Consider the following 17,626-nt stretch of genomic DNA (forward strand, 5'->3'; position numbering starts at 1 on the left):
CATTGTAGTTGGATCTAACCTTTTTATGATAGCCAACTGGCTCTCCTTATCTCTCCAATCTCATCTCATAAAATAAAAACAGCAACTGAATTTTAAAAAAAGAGGAACTTTAAGCTTGCCATCTAACTTGTGTAATGTTTCAAGAAATATCTTATTCATAGTATATTCACTTTTTTTTTTTAAATTTAAGAAGTCCTGAATAAAACTGTATACTCACTTAAGAAAGATGGTCTTTCATCTGGATTTTGTGCCCATCCACTTTCTATTAGAGAGATCATAAGTGCTCGATGAGGTATATCAAGTGGCAAACTTTCTTCATTAGTGTTTGGTCGATGTCCTTGTGATACACTATACATGATCTGCAAAGGATTAGTGACTTCTGTCAAAAAAAAATATATTTCATTCATTAGAAATATATTATGATTCAATATATTACTTAAATATATTCTAAAGTCAACCAAATGAAAATGAGGGAAACTTTAAATCTTAGGAGTAATGCATCGCCCCTAAGATTTTTAAAATTTTAAGATATATATATATATATATCTTTCTCTCTCTCTCTATATATATATATTTATATATATATACATAGACAATGACAAGTCTGTCATTGACAGACTTGTCTGCTTCTGTGGTATTTATAGCCTCACCTCACCTAATTAATTTTAAGCTTGGTCATATGTCTGATTTGGTCAATGGGCTATGAATAGAAAAGACCTTAGTAGAAATGAGTGGAACTTCACATAGCCAAGAGTGGCCACTCACACCTACTGTGAATGAGAAAATATATATTTATTTTGTAAGCTACTAAGATTCTAAGGTTGTTACACAGCAAGCTGACCCATATAATCCTCAAAATAAAGAAATGGACAATGTTATCAGAAAACTTAAAAATTCTTCTTCAATGTTTGCTGGCTGTTATGGAAAAAGCACTAATTAAATTTTCTAATTAAGAGTTTTAGAGCCTGAAGGAATCTTAAAAATAAAAATTCAAAATTTTCATTTTGCAAATAAAACAATGAAGACCCAAGAGATTTAGTGGCTTGATCACAAAGGTAAGTACCATCAGAACAAGTACTAGACTCTACGTATTTCTGACCCTTAATGCAGTATAGTTTCCAATATACAGTGGATTCAGAATTGATAAATTGTTTTCATAGCATGTTTTCCAAAAAGTGAATGGTAGGCAAATTTAAAATAAGATAGGTTTTATTTATATAGTACTGGATGCGGCCTACCAACATGAAGTCATCTAGAATGAGGATATGAAAGTACACTTACCTTCAAAAGGCTGTTTTCTGGATAAGACTTCCCATGTGATCACTGCATAGCTGTTTAAGATAAAAATATTACATAGAAGACGTTATAAACTGACGATGCATAATAAACTAAAACAGCACTGATTTTAAAAGTTGACTGTGGAGATATCATTTTTGCAAGTGATAAGGTAGTGAAATGCTATATAAAGAATCACCATATACAACCAAGATGATGAATATTTACATACGGTTTTGTTTTGAAAGGGAATTAATCCAATTTGAAAAATTAGTAAATTACTGCAATAAAATTTTGAAGTTCTAGACAAGGATAATAGGATGATTCTTTAATGACCTCTAACTACACAATTCTATTATTCACACAAAATAAAAAGCAATAAAAAAAAGATGGCCTCATGTAGCTCTATTCTATTGACTTTTTTTTTTTCTGGTCTAAGTACTGTCTCCTTGGTAGTGTTAACTGTTAACCACAGCTTCCCTTCCTCCTCTGTCAATGTCAAGTAAGAAAAAAACCTTTTAGTACTATATTATAAATTGACAGGACAACAAGATACACTTTAAAGATGCCTTCCTTTCAGCTACTTTTACATCATTAAAAAAATTTAATTTGAAAAATATTAACCACTGTGGCCTCTATTTTTATCACACTTATGAGACACAAGACTAAAAATCACACTTTAAAATGCAGCTTCAAAATTCTGATTAATATTGTTTTTATACAAGCCAAAGTAATATATTATACCTATATATATCATGCTTGACACTGGCCCGTGATTTTTGTCCAGGTTCATAGTTCTCAGGCGGCATATAGATAATTGTCCCTCCTTCTGGTGAAGATTTACTAGTTCGTGATTGTGAGAGGGACATCATACGCCATTTTGATAAACCAAAATCTGCAATCTGTAAGGGAAAAGAGTAAATAATTGAATTTAAACCTTTTTTTTTTCCTTTAAAAAAACCAAGAACTGACTCTGGTTGTATTCATTGTATTCAGGTATGAGAGCAGAGAAAAGGTTCTATATTAATATTTTATTTCTATGTATTGTATCAGTTTCTTAATACATTAAATTCTTGAGTGCTGAGCCTAGTAACTCTAGAAGTAATACGTATTGACCTGAAGTTCAGCATATCACAAATTTTAAAATGGAAGCTGAGTTTTAAAAAACAGCAGTATTTTTTGTCTTAAATTCTGAATGAGCATATATACCAAATACTACTTTTTAAGACAAGTAGTTTTGCGGCATATGCTGCTACACGTCACAGAGCTGCTAAACTACTGGTATCTAATATGCGTGCCCCTGGGCATTGTTTGCAACTCAGGTTTATATGTTCTTATTTATGATGTCCTGAAAACAGTAACCTTAAATTCTGAGGTAAGTAAAATTCTAATATAGCAGAGGTCATTATTACATGATTTATGCTTGCCCCTAAAAGAATCATATAAAGCATATTTATGTCTATGGCAAGGATTGCTTAAGGAATTATTGGTGACATTTTATACTTTTGATATATCCTCTATAGTTTTGCTTCACTTATAAATTTTGTGCAGATGTCACACAACATCTTATAACTCTCTAACCTTTCAAATAGGTTCCTTGTTCTTCTTTTTTTTTAAAAAAAAATCTAAGACAGGATATGAGAACAGAAACAGTGTTTAAAAGACAAAAGGGTATAGTAAATCTTTAAAAATATTAAATTTAAATTACTTAGACCTTCACGTTACACAAGTTAGGGTAAACAGAGGGAAATGAACTCTATCCGGCATACCATTTGTGTTTCAATTATTTGGCCCTTATATTTTTCTGCTAGTTTTAGTAGAAGAAAATTTGCTTAGTGTTTAGACGATTTTGATAATAAAAAAATATTATGGCCCCACACTAAAGAGAAGAGATAGACTATATGAATTTTTTCATATATTATTAAAATAAAAGGGAAGTCTAAGGAAAAAAATAGGAAAGACCAAGAGAAAACATGGTGCCGATACATACATGAAGAGCTGGATTGATTCTGAAAAGCAATATACCATGTGGCTAAGAACATGAGTTCTAGAACCTAGATTATTTACATTTATATTCCAATTCTACCGCTTAATTAACTGTGTGTCAACTTGAGCAAGTTTTTAAATTTTTCTGCACTTCAGGTTATCCATCTGCAAACTGGGGATGATAACACCATCTACACTGCAGGGTTGTAGTGAGAAAATTAAACAACTTGTTCTAAGCAAAGCACTCAGAATAGTAGTATCACATAATAAGTGATCCTTATGTGTTAAGATTATTAATGTTTTGTATATAGGTTGCTCTTACTCAATTTAATCTGTTCTTCCCACCTACCCTCTAAAATCAAAATCAGCACTACAGTTGCTAGAATAATATGCATTACTATGATAAGTAGAGTTTATTTTTATGCCGCAAGTGAAAAAATGCTAAAAAAAAAAAAAAAAAAAAATCTGAGATGTGGTCTCACCTTATACCTGAACCATAATTTGCAAATTCCTGGGCTAAATGTTGGTTTGAACACAGTGTTGCGGAAACTGTATTCCTGAGCTTGCTTCCTTATGTGCTGCTTCACCCAAGATTTTCATCTTTGTTTTCAAACCTGACCTACAAACCTTAATCAGAATTTTCTATGAGCTGATTTAGTTTGGTTTTCATGTAGAAATCCACTTTTCCCCTTTATTACAAATATTCTCATGAAAGGCATGACTCATTAAATTTGGATCTTCAAACAGAAGGAAAAAAATGAATAATGTGAGGGAAGGAATAAGAGTTCTAAGATTTCTTAAGGTCTTGATAAATTTATCCTTCAGCCATGACGACAGAGAATAAGAACTTACCCATTCTACCTACACAAGATCTTAACATGCATTTTGAAGCTAAAGGCTTTCTTTTTAAATAAAAAGATGATTTTAAAGATTAGAGGAAATTAAAACACACTACTCATAAAAATCATCCACAATCCTAGCACCCTATTAGAATAGCTATTTTTATTTACATACACTATCCACATCTACAACACTATAAAGTTATATCTTTATAAATAACTATAAAGTTATTATCAGTAAGAAGTTATGAAGAATAATCCTGAAGTTATTATCAGTAAGAAGTTATGAAGAATAATCCTGAAGTATTCTGGTTTCCACTTAGGACCAACAGAAGAGCAGAGAAACCAAATATGGCATATATAAATATTTTCATTTCAAAGAAGTCTATCACTGGTTCATTTATATCTAAGGTACACTAATGGACACTTGGCAGATAATCAAACAATGTATTCTTTTTAAAGCAGAAAAGTATCAGTTGACCTTAATCAGGAGTAAATATTTTCCTTTCAGATAACGTTTCTGGTCAACATTCCAGTGAGAAAACTTACTTCAGAAAATGATAGCAAGGTGTAAATTTCCACTTAATTTCATGAAGTATTTTTATTTATTTATTTTTTAAAGATTTTATTTATTTTTTCATGAGAGACACAGAAAGAGAGAGAGAGGCAGAGACACAGGCAGAAGGAGAAGCAGGCTCCATGCAGGGAGCCTGACGTGGGACTAGATCCAGGGTCTCCAGGATCAGGTCCTGAGCTGAAGGCAGGCGCTAAACTGCTGAGCCACCTGGGCTACCCATAACTTCATTAAGTATTTTTAAAGATATTTTGCAATTCATTTAAAGAAAAAGATGGGTAGATTAAGTAACTGCTACTTTTCCATGAGTCAGTGATGTACTTTGACTTTTAAAGGGACATTTATAAAGTAACAAGTAGAGACACGTAAGTTGCATGTAAAAGAATGCCGCTAATTTATAGGAATAGTATTACAAAGTTCACAGTTCTGTATGTACTGAGAGTAATAAAAATTATAAAAACTAAACAAACTCAAACTATTCTAAATTCTATTCATATTAAAGAAAGACCAAGGACATCCTGCTGATCAGTGAAAAGAAGAAAGTAGGAATCATTCCCTATTTATTACTTTGCTTTTGTTTTCTCTATTAAGTATAGTTTCCAGACTGAGATGAAGAAGGTAAAGTCCAAGGACATTGAAAGGCTTTAAAAAGTGCAAATCTCAGGTTATTTTATACATATTTCAGGTTACCAAGAATACTTGCAAGTACCTCTATGGTGCTATTAGCGCTCTTTGTGAGACAGAATGGAGGTACTACAGAATATGAGAAAAGTAAGTGCTATTCTGACTTTTAAAAAGGAAAAATATAATATTGGCTTTGCAAATCTACTTATTGATAGAGACTATTCTTAATCTCTGCTTTAAAAATTTAGAAAATTTAATAAAAGGTGTATCAGCAGGAATTCACGAAAAACAAATCACATCAGATCAGTGATCAACGTCAGGTCTCGTGTGCTTGGCACAATGCCTTGCACACTACTGCTGCTCCATAAATATTTACTGAATAAAATTATGACCAATTTCATTTCCTGTTTTGACGGCAGTAGCACTGTCAAAGCGTAAATGTTTAAACAGTTTGCATATTATAAAACACTTTGTCATTTTATATAACATGCTTGACTATTAAGTTAGCGGGCTTATCTGGTATATACAGAAGATCTGGAATTCATTCATTTGTTTATTCAATAGGTACTTAGTTAATGCTTCAATATGGCATGCACTGAGCAGGTGGCGGTTAATAGACTAAATTTCAATCTTCATGGGGTTTATAGTCTAATTGGGGGAGACGGTCAATAAACACATTAATAAAATTATGACAGATGGTGAAAAATAATATGAAGAAACATAAATCAAGGTACAAAGACACAGAGGAATTGGCTGGGTCATCAGGGAGTTGTCACTCTGAAGAAGGTGGGGGGAGAAGCCAGGAGGACATGTGGGAAGGTAGTCAAGCAAGGTCTTCTCTTAAGGACAAAATGGAAAAATATGGGCTGTATTAACAGCTCTCTTACAAGTATTTGAAACAAAATTAATGATTATTCTCCAAAAGGGCTGGTTAAGGATTGATATTGACCTGGAGGAAGGTTCTGAGCACCATATTGTGTGGTGTGAACACTGATCTGAGTTCTGTACTAGTTAATATTTAAACATGGCTTAAAGATACAAAAACCAGCTAATTAAATCTGAGGAGGACACAAAGCTGGAAGACAAATTTGAAGCCCTTGGGCTACAGAAATAATACTGAAAAAGATCTTAAGAGGCTGAAGTGATTACTCATATCTAACAAGATAATGTCCAGAAAGTATTCTGGCAAAGTACATGATTGGGAGATGTGGCTTAAGCAACACTATCTGAACAAAAAAGCTTCTCAGGGCTTGTTGATGCTGAGCCCAATTTAAATGTTGTGATATAACCCCCGCCCCCCAAAAAAAAAAAGCCAATGAATCATGAAGTATTAAGCAAAGTGTTTAGGGACCAGGGAAAAACACATCCATTTAACTCTACATTCATCGGGTCACATCAGGAGATTTTGTTCCGTTGTGAGGATAAAAATTTAATGGAGATTTAAACACAGAAGGATCTGGATAGCACCTGCAATTAAAATCCACATATTAAGGAAACTGGTTCAAAGAACTATGGATGTTCAGAAAAGAGCAAAACACAAGTGTATGTGAGGGGCAGGGGTATTACAGCCGTCTTTGAACATTGAGAGGGCTGTGATATGGAAGTAGAATTGGACTTACTCAGTTCATCACAAAGAAGAGAACTAGGACCCATGGATGGAAACAAGGGAAAGATGTTTTGATTGATCATATAAGAAAATGTTGCAATCATTTAAGTATGGATATTAAGACTCCCCGGTCATAGGACAACTCCCTTGGGAGACAAGGGTCTACAGTGAGGATTCAGGGACTTGCTGACCTTGAAGGCATTTCTATTTGTGTGGTTTTTATTGCCTATGTAATAGACTAGTTTCTTTTCTTTTTTTCTTTCTTTCTTTCCTTCCTTCCTTCTTCTTTTTTTTTTTGTAATACCGAGGTGGCAGTTTGCTTTTTTTCCTTTCCCCTCTCATTTTATTCTAGGAAGAGGAAGTGCCTTTAACAGAGGCTTCTTTTTTTTTTTTTATTTAACTTTTCTCACATTTTTTGTACCAATTTTTCTATTGTTCCAACTTCCTTGTGATTTTTTTCTTTGAATGCCTTTTGATATTTACAGTAATCTTCAGTTAATAAATATATTATTATAAGAAGTGTACCGAAATAATATAAAAATAAAGAGAGTTACATTTAGTATTAGTTACTTGGCAACTACTTTTTATTTGCTGTCATCAGTTAGATATAGGGTAAACTCTGTCATCAGTTAGATATAGGGTAAACTATGAAATCACTATTGGATCTGGTGCCTTTAAGGCACCTAAATCTTATGCTTTATACAAAAGTTCATTCAAAGTAGTTCCTAGGGGCACCTGGGTGGCTCAGTGGTTTGACTGTCTGCCTTTGGCTCAGGTCGTGATCCCCGGGTCCTGGGATCAAGACCTGCATCAGACTCTGTGGAGGGACCCTGTTCCTCTCCCTGCCTATGTCTCTGCTTCTCTCTCTGTGTCTCTCATGAGTAAATAAACAAAACCTTAAAAAAAAAAAAAAAAAAAAAAAAGTAGATCCTAGATTTAAGTGTAAAACATAAAACTCTAAACTTTTAGAAGATAACATAGAAGAAAATCTTCAATATCTATGGCTTGATGAAGGCTACTTAGATATGACAGCAGAAAAGTATCATAAAGGAAAAAAAACCCAAATATATTAGACTTCATCAAAATGAAAATTTCCCTTTGTGAAAGACCTTCTTAAAAGGATGAAAAGAACAAACTACCAACTGAGAGAAAATATTTGTGAACTACATATCTGATGAAGAGTTCATATCTAAAAAAAATCTAAAGAACTCTCTAAACACAATAGGAAAAATCTAAAGGATCCAACTAGAAAACAGGCTTAAGACATGGAGAAACATTTCACTGAAAAGGATATATAGATAGCAAATGAGAAAATGTTCAACATCATTAGCCATTAGGAAAATGGAATTAAGACTATGATAAGCTATCACTATATATCTACTATTTACAGTGCTAAAATAAAAAACTGTGACAATACCAAATGCTGGTGAGGATATGGGAAAACCTAGGTCTATCATACACTGCTGGTAGGATGTATAAAGTACAAACTATTATTCTATAAATAAAATAAACTATAATAATAAAATAAACTATAAATATTCTAGAGAAAATAGTTTAGTAGTTTTCTAAAAAACTAAACAAACCCTTATCCAGCAGTTGCAGTTCGTGGACACTTATCTAGAGGAATGAAAACTTAGTTCACTCAAAAAGTTGCACAGGATTGTTCATAGTTTTATTTTAACTTCCAAAGATTGTAAACAATACAAATATCTTGCAGTAGGCGAATAGTTAAAACAACTTTGGTATACGCATACCATGAATACTACCAATAAAAAAGAACCCATTATTGATATAAGCCAACAATTTAGATGGATCTCAAAGATATGCTAAGAAACAAAGCTGATCTCAAACTATCACATACTGTATGATTTCATTCGTGCAGCATTTTCAAAATGACAATATCATAGAGATGGAGAACAGATTAGTGGTTTTGTCAGTGGTTAGGGATATTGGAAGGGAGGAGATTGAGTGTGAATATAAAGGGGCAGCATGACTGATATATTTGTGGTGATGGAATAGTGCTGTATCTTGATTGCTGTGATGGTCACACACGTGATAAAGTAACACAGAAACTACATACATGCATTGTACCAATGTCAAAATTCTGGACGTGAAATGGTACTATAATTAGGTGTGATGTAACCACTGGCAGAAACTAAGTGAAGAGTTGACTGGATCTCTGTATTATCACTGCAACTTCCTGTGAATCTATAATTGCAAAATTAAAAAAAAAAAAAAAAGGTTCACTTGATAATTTCAGTGAAGGACAAAATGAATTTGTAATTTGTACCATGATTCTATGTGCCTCTGGAGTCTAGGAATAACTAAACCACTGCAGCTGGAAGAAGGGACACTGAAAAAAAGAATTACAGGCTATGGAAAAGGGAGAGAGATTAAATTGGCTAGGTAGAGAAAAAAACTCTAAGAAGTCTTTAAAACTATTCATCTCAAGGATGCAGATAAACTTTTTTTTTTTTTAAGTAATTACCTTAACATGGAATTCATTATCCAATAAGATATTTTGAGTCTTCAAGTCATGATGAAGTAGAGGAGGATTCATATTGTGCAGATAGTTTACCCCTAGTGCAATTTCATGCAGGATACGAAATCTCAGTGGCCAAGCAACATCAGGATATTCTGTTTTCTTCATATACATGAAAATAAACAAAACTAAAAATAAGTGACCATATTCATTACATTTCAATTTAGAAAATCAAATATTCCACGTGGAAATACAGTATAAACAGAGATCAAGACATGTTTATTTTTATTACATAGTATCATGGTATCAATTTGACATTATTTAACATCCATGTTATCTTTTAGAAAAAATAATGATGACTTTATAGTACTGATATTTCCTTTTAGTTTGTGTTGGCTATATAATCACATGCTATTGGCTCTTCTTTTTTTATTTAACAGTTTTCAAATTTTTTTTTCCACATATACCTATACTCACACCTATCTCTCATTCTATGGTTTTTATTAAGTAACCTATATGTACATACACAAACATACATGAAGTCTGTTTCTAGTATATACCAAACCATTAATTCAAAATTTATGTTACTTTTCCCATTGACATTATACTTTAGTTATTATAACAGTCCAATGATTAAATCAAATCAATTAAAATTATGACCATATTATATCTACTAAACATGAATATCTCCTACTTCTTATCATATAACTTTTGTATCCTAGCTTGAACACTTAGCCTTTGGGAGTTTTGCTTTTGTGAACGAGACAAAAGACTACCTTTATTTCTAAGTGTATGTAATACAGACATATTTAAAATATATGATTCGTATTTGATTTGTATTTCCTGGTACTTACACGTGATGTTCACCTGAACTTCTGAACATAAAAGTTATGTAGCTTCCCAGAAGAATGAACACACTCAGAAAAATTAGATAATTTGAGGAGATGTGACATTAAACTATTAGGCACCAAGCTACTGGCTATATTCTAAATGACATGAAAAAGTATGGTTTTACTGAAAGCTCAAATCTGTTCTTGAGAATCTTTTCTGTGAATGGGTAAGCTTATGGTTTACTGATTAACCTGGTGTTTACATTTGTATTTTGATTTTTTTTTTTTCAGCACTCTTCTAGGGGTCGGGGAGAGGACTTTGAGATACATCCCACTCTAATAATACAACACAGGAAACCAAAAGAAACGTAGTACATTACTTCCTCTGCTATACACAGACCTCCATCCCAGTAACTGAATCTTTTAGTTTGTACAAAGGTAATTTTCTTCTGAAAATTATGTAGTTCAAAGGAGTGACGAGCCTCTGTGATCATAGAGACAGTAGTAGAACGCTCACTCTATATGCTATGATTCTTTCTGGGAGTTGGTAGTCCCCTGAAGCAGGCTCTATAGTTTCTAGTGGGCTCCAATTTTGGATATCAGAGTATCTAATGGGTATTGGGGTATGGGAAGAAAATATGCGAATTTACGCTTATATTCATTTTTTAAAAAAAGGAAATTGTGCTAAGTGATATTTGTGTCTTGGTTGCTGTGATAGTTATACAAATCTTACACACGGACAATAGTCCTCGTCTCAAATGGTCTCGTCATTAATAGGAAGTGATGTACTCAGAAATAAAGAGGAAGTCATTCCATGAGTGGCTGACAGTGGTGCCCACTCTCCCTTGTTTGCTTACAGAACATTGTGAAGTATCAGAATTTAGGAGCATCTACTAATAGGATTTTATGGATTATGATACCAGGTTTTAACTAAACCCTCACAAAATAGACCAAGTAAATTTAAAAAATGATTTCTTAAGAGAAACTGCAGGCTGCAGGTAATATTAATAAGATCAAGCAAATACATAGTTTGAGAATAAGGATCTACAAATTTTCTTACTGGTAAGAATGAGGACCCACCCCTCCAGTTAGCTTACTGATGGGATTCCCAATCAAAGCCAGAGTAACTGGTACCTTGGCAAGAAGGTAAATGGCTCATGCCATTGAGTACCGATGTATTTGGTAGTCAGAGTCAGATTTACTTGGCCTATTCAGAACTTTATGGAATGGTATTATTAACATTTAATTTGAATTCTAAATTGTTTTTAACATAAAACCTGGCTTAACTAACAGATGATTATATCGTGTGCAGAGTTTATCTTTTCTCTCTTCCTCTCCTACCTCTGTAACTATACATGTGGTTACTGGAATTCAGTTTAAACTTCAGGAAGAAGTTTAAGCTATTTAAACAAAATAGCTTCAGTCTTGCAGAATGTGAGGCCTGACTCTATGGTATTTTTAACAACACAAAAGAAGCCATAAACTGTGTAACTTTACCACTGCCATTGTTTTCTATTATTCTTATTTTGACTCATCTATATCTCTCCAAACAATCTGGTCATCTGTAAAACCAAAACACTAGATAGCTTCAAAAATAGAATCATAGCTTCTGGAAATGCACAATACTTACCCTGTGTAGGAGTTCATTTAATGATCCATTTGGCATGTATTCCGTAACTATTCCCAAAAATTCAGGCTCATTGCAAATTCCCAAAATTGGAAGAATGTAACTAAATCTAGCTTTGTGTAAAATTTCAGCTTCTCTTAAAACATCATTTCTTTCACTAAAGAAAGAAAATGTATAATTATTTCAAAGTAATGAAAAATACACAATAATCATACCAATAACATTAAGACTAGATTTTTTTCCTCACTAATTGACCTCGTGTAAATTATATAACTTCTCTGTCCCTTTGTTTCTTTGTATTTAAAGTAGGGGTGATACTTGTCCTATACATTCCACAGGTCTGTTTAGAGACCATACTAACTTCTCTGAGCCAGTGACAGAAAAAGGTGCTATACACAGGTTATCATTATTGTACTCTCCTATGAAAGGGAAAAGACACAATATTTGAGTAACTATAAAGTCTATCTATATTAGGATGGTTGCTGTTTGAATTAAAGCTTATGTTGTATTAGAATATTGTATTTGATTAGAGTATTATATTGAATTTCATGGCTGCATACCACATGCATTTTTTCCAAAATATTTAAATAATACATTTAAATGTTGTAGATTTAAATGACTAGATGATAATAGTTGCATAAGGGTCAAAAATGCTTAGAAATTATACAGTGGAACTCAGGAAAAGGACACTTAGAACAGGTAAGTGCTTATAACAGATCCCTGGGGTAACTCTGGATCCCAGGTTCATTTGCTCATTCATTCATAAAACAAATAAATATGGAACATTTATTATGAATAAAGAACTATGCTCAACATTATGGAGACTATAAACATAGTCTGTGTCCTCAAGCTACCAAGAAACCTTTTAAGAAAAATACCTATTGCGGTTTTGATTTGCATTTCCCTGATGATTAGTGATGCCGAACACCTTTTCATATATACCTACTGGCCATTTGTAGGTCTTCCTCGGATGTGTTAATTGTCATGATCTTGGTAATCATGCCACAGTGTATATCAAATCATCATGTCCATTTCTAACATACATGATTACATCTGTCAATTATCCCGCAATAAAGTAAAAAAAAAAAAAAAAAAAGCAAGCAAGCAAGCAAATGAATAAATAGAAAACTATGGGGAACTCAGAAAAAGCAGTAAACCTTGGGCTAGGGGAGTTGACAGTCTTTAGAGTATCAAACATTGGTAAAAGGGCAGCCAAGATGGATGTGGCCTCCAAGAAGGGAGGACTCTGCCTTTCTTTTTTGTCCATTGTCTCCAGGACCTGAAACAGGGCCTGGCACCTGATAGATATCTAATAAACTATGTACCAGATGTATTCAAAGAAGTTACAGTGACGGTTGTGTTTAGAAAATGGTAAATTGTTCGATACGAATCAGGATACATCATAGAACATATGAAAGGAAGGGAAATGAATAGAGTAGGCTAGAGCCTCATCGCAGAGCCCTAAAGCCAGGTGAGGGTGTTTACACTTTATTTGATAGTCAGCAAATTGTGATTGCAGGTTTTTGACAGGGTAATGACATGAGCAGGACAAACGTTTAGGATGATTAGCTTGGCCAAAGGACGTAGGGTCAGCAGAAGCGGGCAGAGTGTAGAAGTTCGGTGTTAGGATGTTACAATACTAATTGAGATGTGAAGGAATGAGAGTCTGAAACTATAAAGGTCTCAGTGAAAATGGAAAGAAAAACACTAGCTCAACAGAATGCCCAGGGTGTGGTGACTAAGGTAGACATAATAATAACAAAAATAAAAACAAAAATGAAAAAAAGCAAAGGAATTGGAAATGTCACTGGTTTTTACCATGGATGGAGGTGTTGGTAGCAGCAGTAACAGAATAGAAACATCTCCAGGAGAAGATTATTGGGTAAGCGATGATGATTAGTTGGTGCTTAAACCACTCAAGCTCTGGATGAATGGCTGTTGAAATAAGAAAACAACAGACGGGATCCCTGGGTGGCGCAGTGGTTTGGCGCCTGCCTTTGGCCCAGGGCGCGATCCTGGAGACCCGGGATCGAATCCCACATCAGGCTCCCGGTGCATGGAGCCTGCTTCTCCCTCCGCCTGTGTCTCTGCCTCTCTCTCTCTCTCTGTGACTATCATAAATAAATAAAAAAATTAAAAAAAAAAAAAAAAAAAAAGAAAACAACAGACACTCCACACCAGACCAGGAGGCTTGCTTTAAAAGCAAACGAAAAGCAAAATAAAGGGAAAAATCTTAAGTCATGTACGTTCTGAATAGATAATATATTTATACGTTTAAAATTCAAGAGTTACAAGAGGTCCTAAAGTAAAAAGTTTTTTCCTTCTCCCTTTCTTCAGCCACTTAACACCCCAACTGTGAGGCAACCCAGTGATATGTTTATGAGACCTGTCTTGATTAAACTTATCTTCTTTAAATTTAAGGAGTTCTGTGATTGCCTCAAAAGATGGAAGTCAACAAGAGCTCCATCTTACTGTTCAGCATACTGGAGACAGAGAACGGATTTGAAAATTTCTAGGTATACTGGAAAAAAAAAACACACTATAGAGAGAGCATGCTGGCGAAGTCTCAGTGATCCTTAATATACCTGTTCTTTCTCACATTAAGAGTATCAGGCATTCTTCCTTCTGTTGTGATCCTATTATGTGTCAGCCACTTTATATGCACCAGCACCCAAACACCAACCTTCTAAAGCTGGTTACCTTATCACCCCTTTAAATGAGGGCACTGAGGCTCAGATACGTTAGAAAGGCCTTCTCTATGAGGCCAACATTAAATGGCAGGGTTGCAATCAGGTTTGAATTGCAGTTGTGGGACTCAAAGCCTGTGTTCTTTCCATTCCACTGCTTGATGGGAGAAAGGAAAGGATCAAGGAAAGTTCTTGAAGTCAGATTTTGGGAAGACTGAGTGAGTGGCAAAACAGAAAAGGCCAAAAATAAATAGGTCTAAGACAGGTTTTTATATTTCTAAAAACAAAAAAATGTAAAATACAGTTTTTTAGAGGCATATCACCAAAATTACCCAAATCGAAATTTCAGTCACAGGGTGTTTGAACAACTGATCAGACTCATCTACACAGAAAGAGTCAGGAGATGGTAGGGGAAGGCCCACTCATTGGGCAGAAGTCACTAAAATAAGAACACATAACTGCACATAAACTTGTTTTTCTTTTCCTCCCTTCCTTCTTTTTTTTCTTTTCCCTTTCTTTTCTTTCCTTTTCCTCCTTTCTCTCTCAACAATGCAAACATTTTCCACACCGGAGCCAAGTACATACAATTATTATTCCCACTTTATAAGTGAGTAAATGGACACCCTGTGAGTCAACTGCATAGCTCAGTCCAATGCTCACATTGCATAAATACTGTGAATGCTAAGATCTTAGGTAACAGGTAGGGGAAAGCACCTGATGCAATAATGCCAAAGGATTTAACTGGTCCTTACGGCCTCTTTGACCACAGAATTCCCTACCAATTTACTGAAGAGTTTTAGGTTATGAAAATTGTTGCTAAGAATAGAAAAGGGAACCCCCTCTTCATTCCTTTGATCTCAAATAGCACACAACTGGGATAGCTGAACTCTTGAGGAGCAGCATCCAAGATGGGCAGATCAATTTGCTGTAGAATATGTAAGGGGGCCATCAGGGTTAGTTACCCACAGATTTTCATAGCTGATTCTAAAATACTATCACCTTTTCTAACCAAATACCACCCTTCAAACTTGACTACATACATGTACCCACCTTTGCCCAGCACTTGCCCCACAGAACTCAAGGCCCAGGTGAAACAGACACCACATTTTATCTAACACGAGACCTGGATTGTGATCATATAAAGAGTGGCAACAATTTCTAGAGGCGTCTCAAATTTACTGTGAGATCTCACCCATCCAAGCCTGATAGCAAGAAAGCAAAGAAAAGCTACAGGCTGATGAAAGCCCCATAAATCCACAGGGCTGAAGCTGAGGAATTTATCTGCCATTGGATACTAATGGCCCTGACCAATCAGACACCCGGCGTGATGAATTGGGATATTAGGTACAAGGGAGGGGGGGGGGGGGGAGGAGAGGAGGATGTTGCAATCATGGACGTTAACTCACTAAGGACTGAATGCAGGGCCTGGTGGAGTGGAAGGAAAATATGCAAGACCAATGACTCCAGGAAGGAAAACACGCAAGACTCATGCCTAGACCCACTGACCAATAGGTTGGATCACAGGGCAACGGTATAGGATTGAGATGCTTCTCTGGAAACAGAAACTGCTGGCTTTCCCTGACAACCTAGACGGTGCACGGAAATTGTTCCAGGATGCGAGCGGCATTCGGAACTCCCGGTCGTTCAGCTCTTTCTTCTGATTCAGCGCGTTGTTCGCAAGCTAATACCCACACGTCCTCTGGGGGACCAGGCCTCCCTGACCGAGTGAGAGGAGAAACTGAAGCGAGTGGAGCGGGGAACCTAAACTTTCAGGACCCTACGTAATAAACCGCAAACCAAGCCAAATCCACCGCAGCCCCACACCGAAGCACCCCGGCGTTTGGCGTCTGGAGGGAGGGAGCCCAGGACTGGGAGGGAAGGAGGAGACGCAGAGGGCAGCGGAGAGGGCAGAGGAAGGCGACGGAAGCATCTCCAAGGAAGCCGGTGCCCCCCCCCCGCCCCCGTCCCCGCGCAAGGCCCGAGCCCCGGAGGGCTGCCCGGAGGCGGCGGCGCTGCAGAGTTGGCTCGCCCGGGGCTCCGCGGGGCGCCCTACCTGTCGCGCAGCGGGCTGTGGATGTGCAGCTGCTTCACGGCCACCTGCACGCGCCAGTCCGCGTGGCGGGCGGACGACACGGTGCCCGACGCGCCGCGGCTCAGGTAGCGCAGGTCGGCGAGCTTGCGGCAGGGGATGGTGGGCAGGGCGCTGCGGGGGCCCTCCCGGCTCATGGTCGCGGGCGCGGCCGCTCGGGTGTGCCCGCCGCGGCGGAGGCTTCCGGAGAGGCCCGGGGGCGCCGCGCTCGGGCGGGGGGTCGGGGCCGGGAGCTGGGGGCGGGAGCGGGAGCTGGAGGAGGGAGCTGGGGGCGGGAGCCGGGGCTGGAGCTGGGGATGCGAGCGGGAGCCGGGGAGGCGGCCGGAGCTGGGGATGCGAGCGGGAGCCGGAGGCTGGGCCGGAGGCTGGGGCCGGGGATGGGAGCCGGAGCTGGAGGCGGGGGCTGGAGCTGGAGCTGGGGAGGGGAGCGAGAAAGGGGGAGGAGGCGGGAGCGGGAGCGGGAGCCGGAGCTGCAGGCAGGGGCTGGAGCGGGAGCTGGAGCCGGAGCTGGAGGCGGGCGGGAGCCGAGGCTGGAGCGGGAGCTGGGGCGGGAGCTGGGGAGGCGGAGCGGGAGCTGGGGAGGGGGCTGGAGCGAGAGCCGGGGCTGGACCGGAGCGAGAGCCGGACGGGAACGGGAGGCGGAGCCCGATGGCAGCCGGAGCCGGAGCCGGGGCGGCCGGGCCCTTCCCGCGGCGGGGCACTAGGTGGCCGGGCAGCCCATGCCCCGCGCGGCGCACGCCAGCCGCGGCTGTCCCGCAGCCCGAGCGGACTCCTCTTCCCGGGGCCGCCGGCCGCTCTGCGGCGCCTGCGCGTGGAGGCGGCGCCCCTCCCTCCCGGAGCCCCTCCCTCCCCGAGCTTCCCCCGTGACGTCACGGCGGGCCCCGGGCGGGGAGGGGGAGGGGCGACGTTTCCGTCACGTGGGGCGGCGCCTCGCTCGGGGCGACACCTGCGGGCGGGGCGGGGGCCGCTCGTCCCGTCCTCCCTCCGCTGGACGAAGGTTCCTCGCA

The 17,626-nt window shown here is 38.1% G+C and overlaps 1 protein-coding gene across 3 annotated transcripts in view; it reads right to left on the reverse strand.

Annotated features, from left to right (window-relative positions):
- RIPK2 (receptor interacting serine/threonine kinase 2) overlaps positions 1-16,756 on the reverse strand; it is a 37,532-nt gene extending 20,776 nt beyond the window's left edge. For 2 of the 3 annotated variants that reach the window (XR_005990005.1, XM_041769609.1), the window contains exons 1-6: positions 16,584-16,756; positions 11,847-12,000; positions 9,393-9,548; positions 2,020-2,177; positions 1,282-1,331; positions 218-379 (exon numbers count right to left, since the gene is read on the reverse strand). Coding sequence is in view for 1 of the 3 variants with exons in the window: in XM_041769609.1 (XP_041625543.1) it covers positions 218-379; positions 1,282-1,331; positions 2,020-2,177; positions 9,393-9,548; positions 11,847-12,000; positions 16,584-16,756 (853 nt within the window). In the remaining 2 variants the exon portion in view is untranslated. Of the gene's footprint in view, positions 1-217; positions 380-1,281; positions 1,332-2,019; positions 2,178-9,392; positions 9,549-11,846; positions 12,001-13,661; positions 13,779-16,583 lie in introns of all 3 variants that reach the window. The other variant, XR_005990006.1, reaches the window with a different exon arrangement.
- Between the last annotated feature and the right edge of the window lie 870 nt (positions 16,757-17,626).

This window comes from Vulpes lagopus, chromosome 9, assembly GCF_018345385.1.
Source record: "Vulpes lagopus strain Blue_001 chromosome 9, ASM1834538v1, whole genome shotgun sequence".
Taxonomy (NCBI): Eukaryota; Metazoa; Chordata; class Mammalia; order Carnivora; family Canidae; genus Vulpes; species Vulpes lagopus.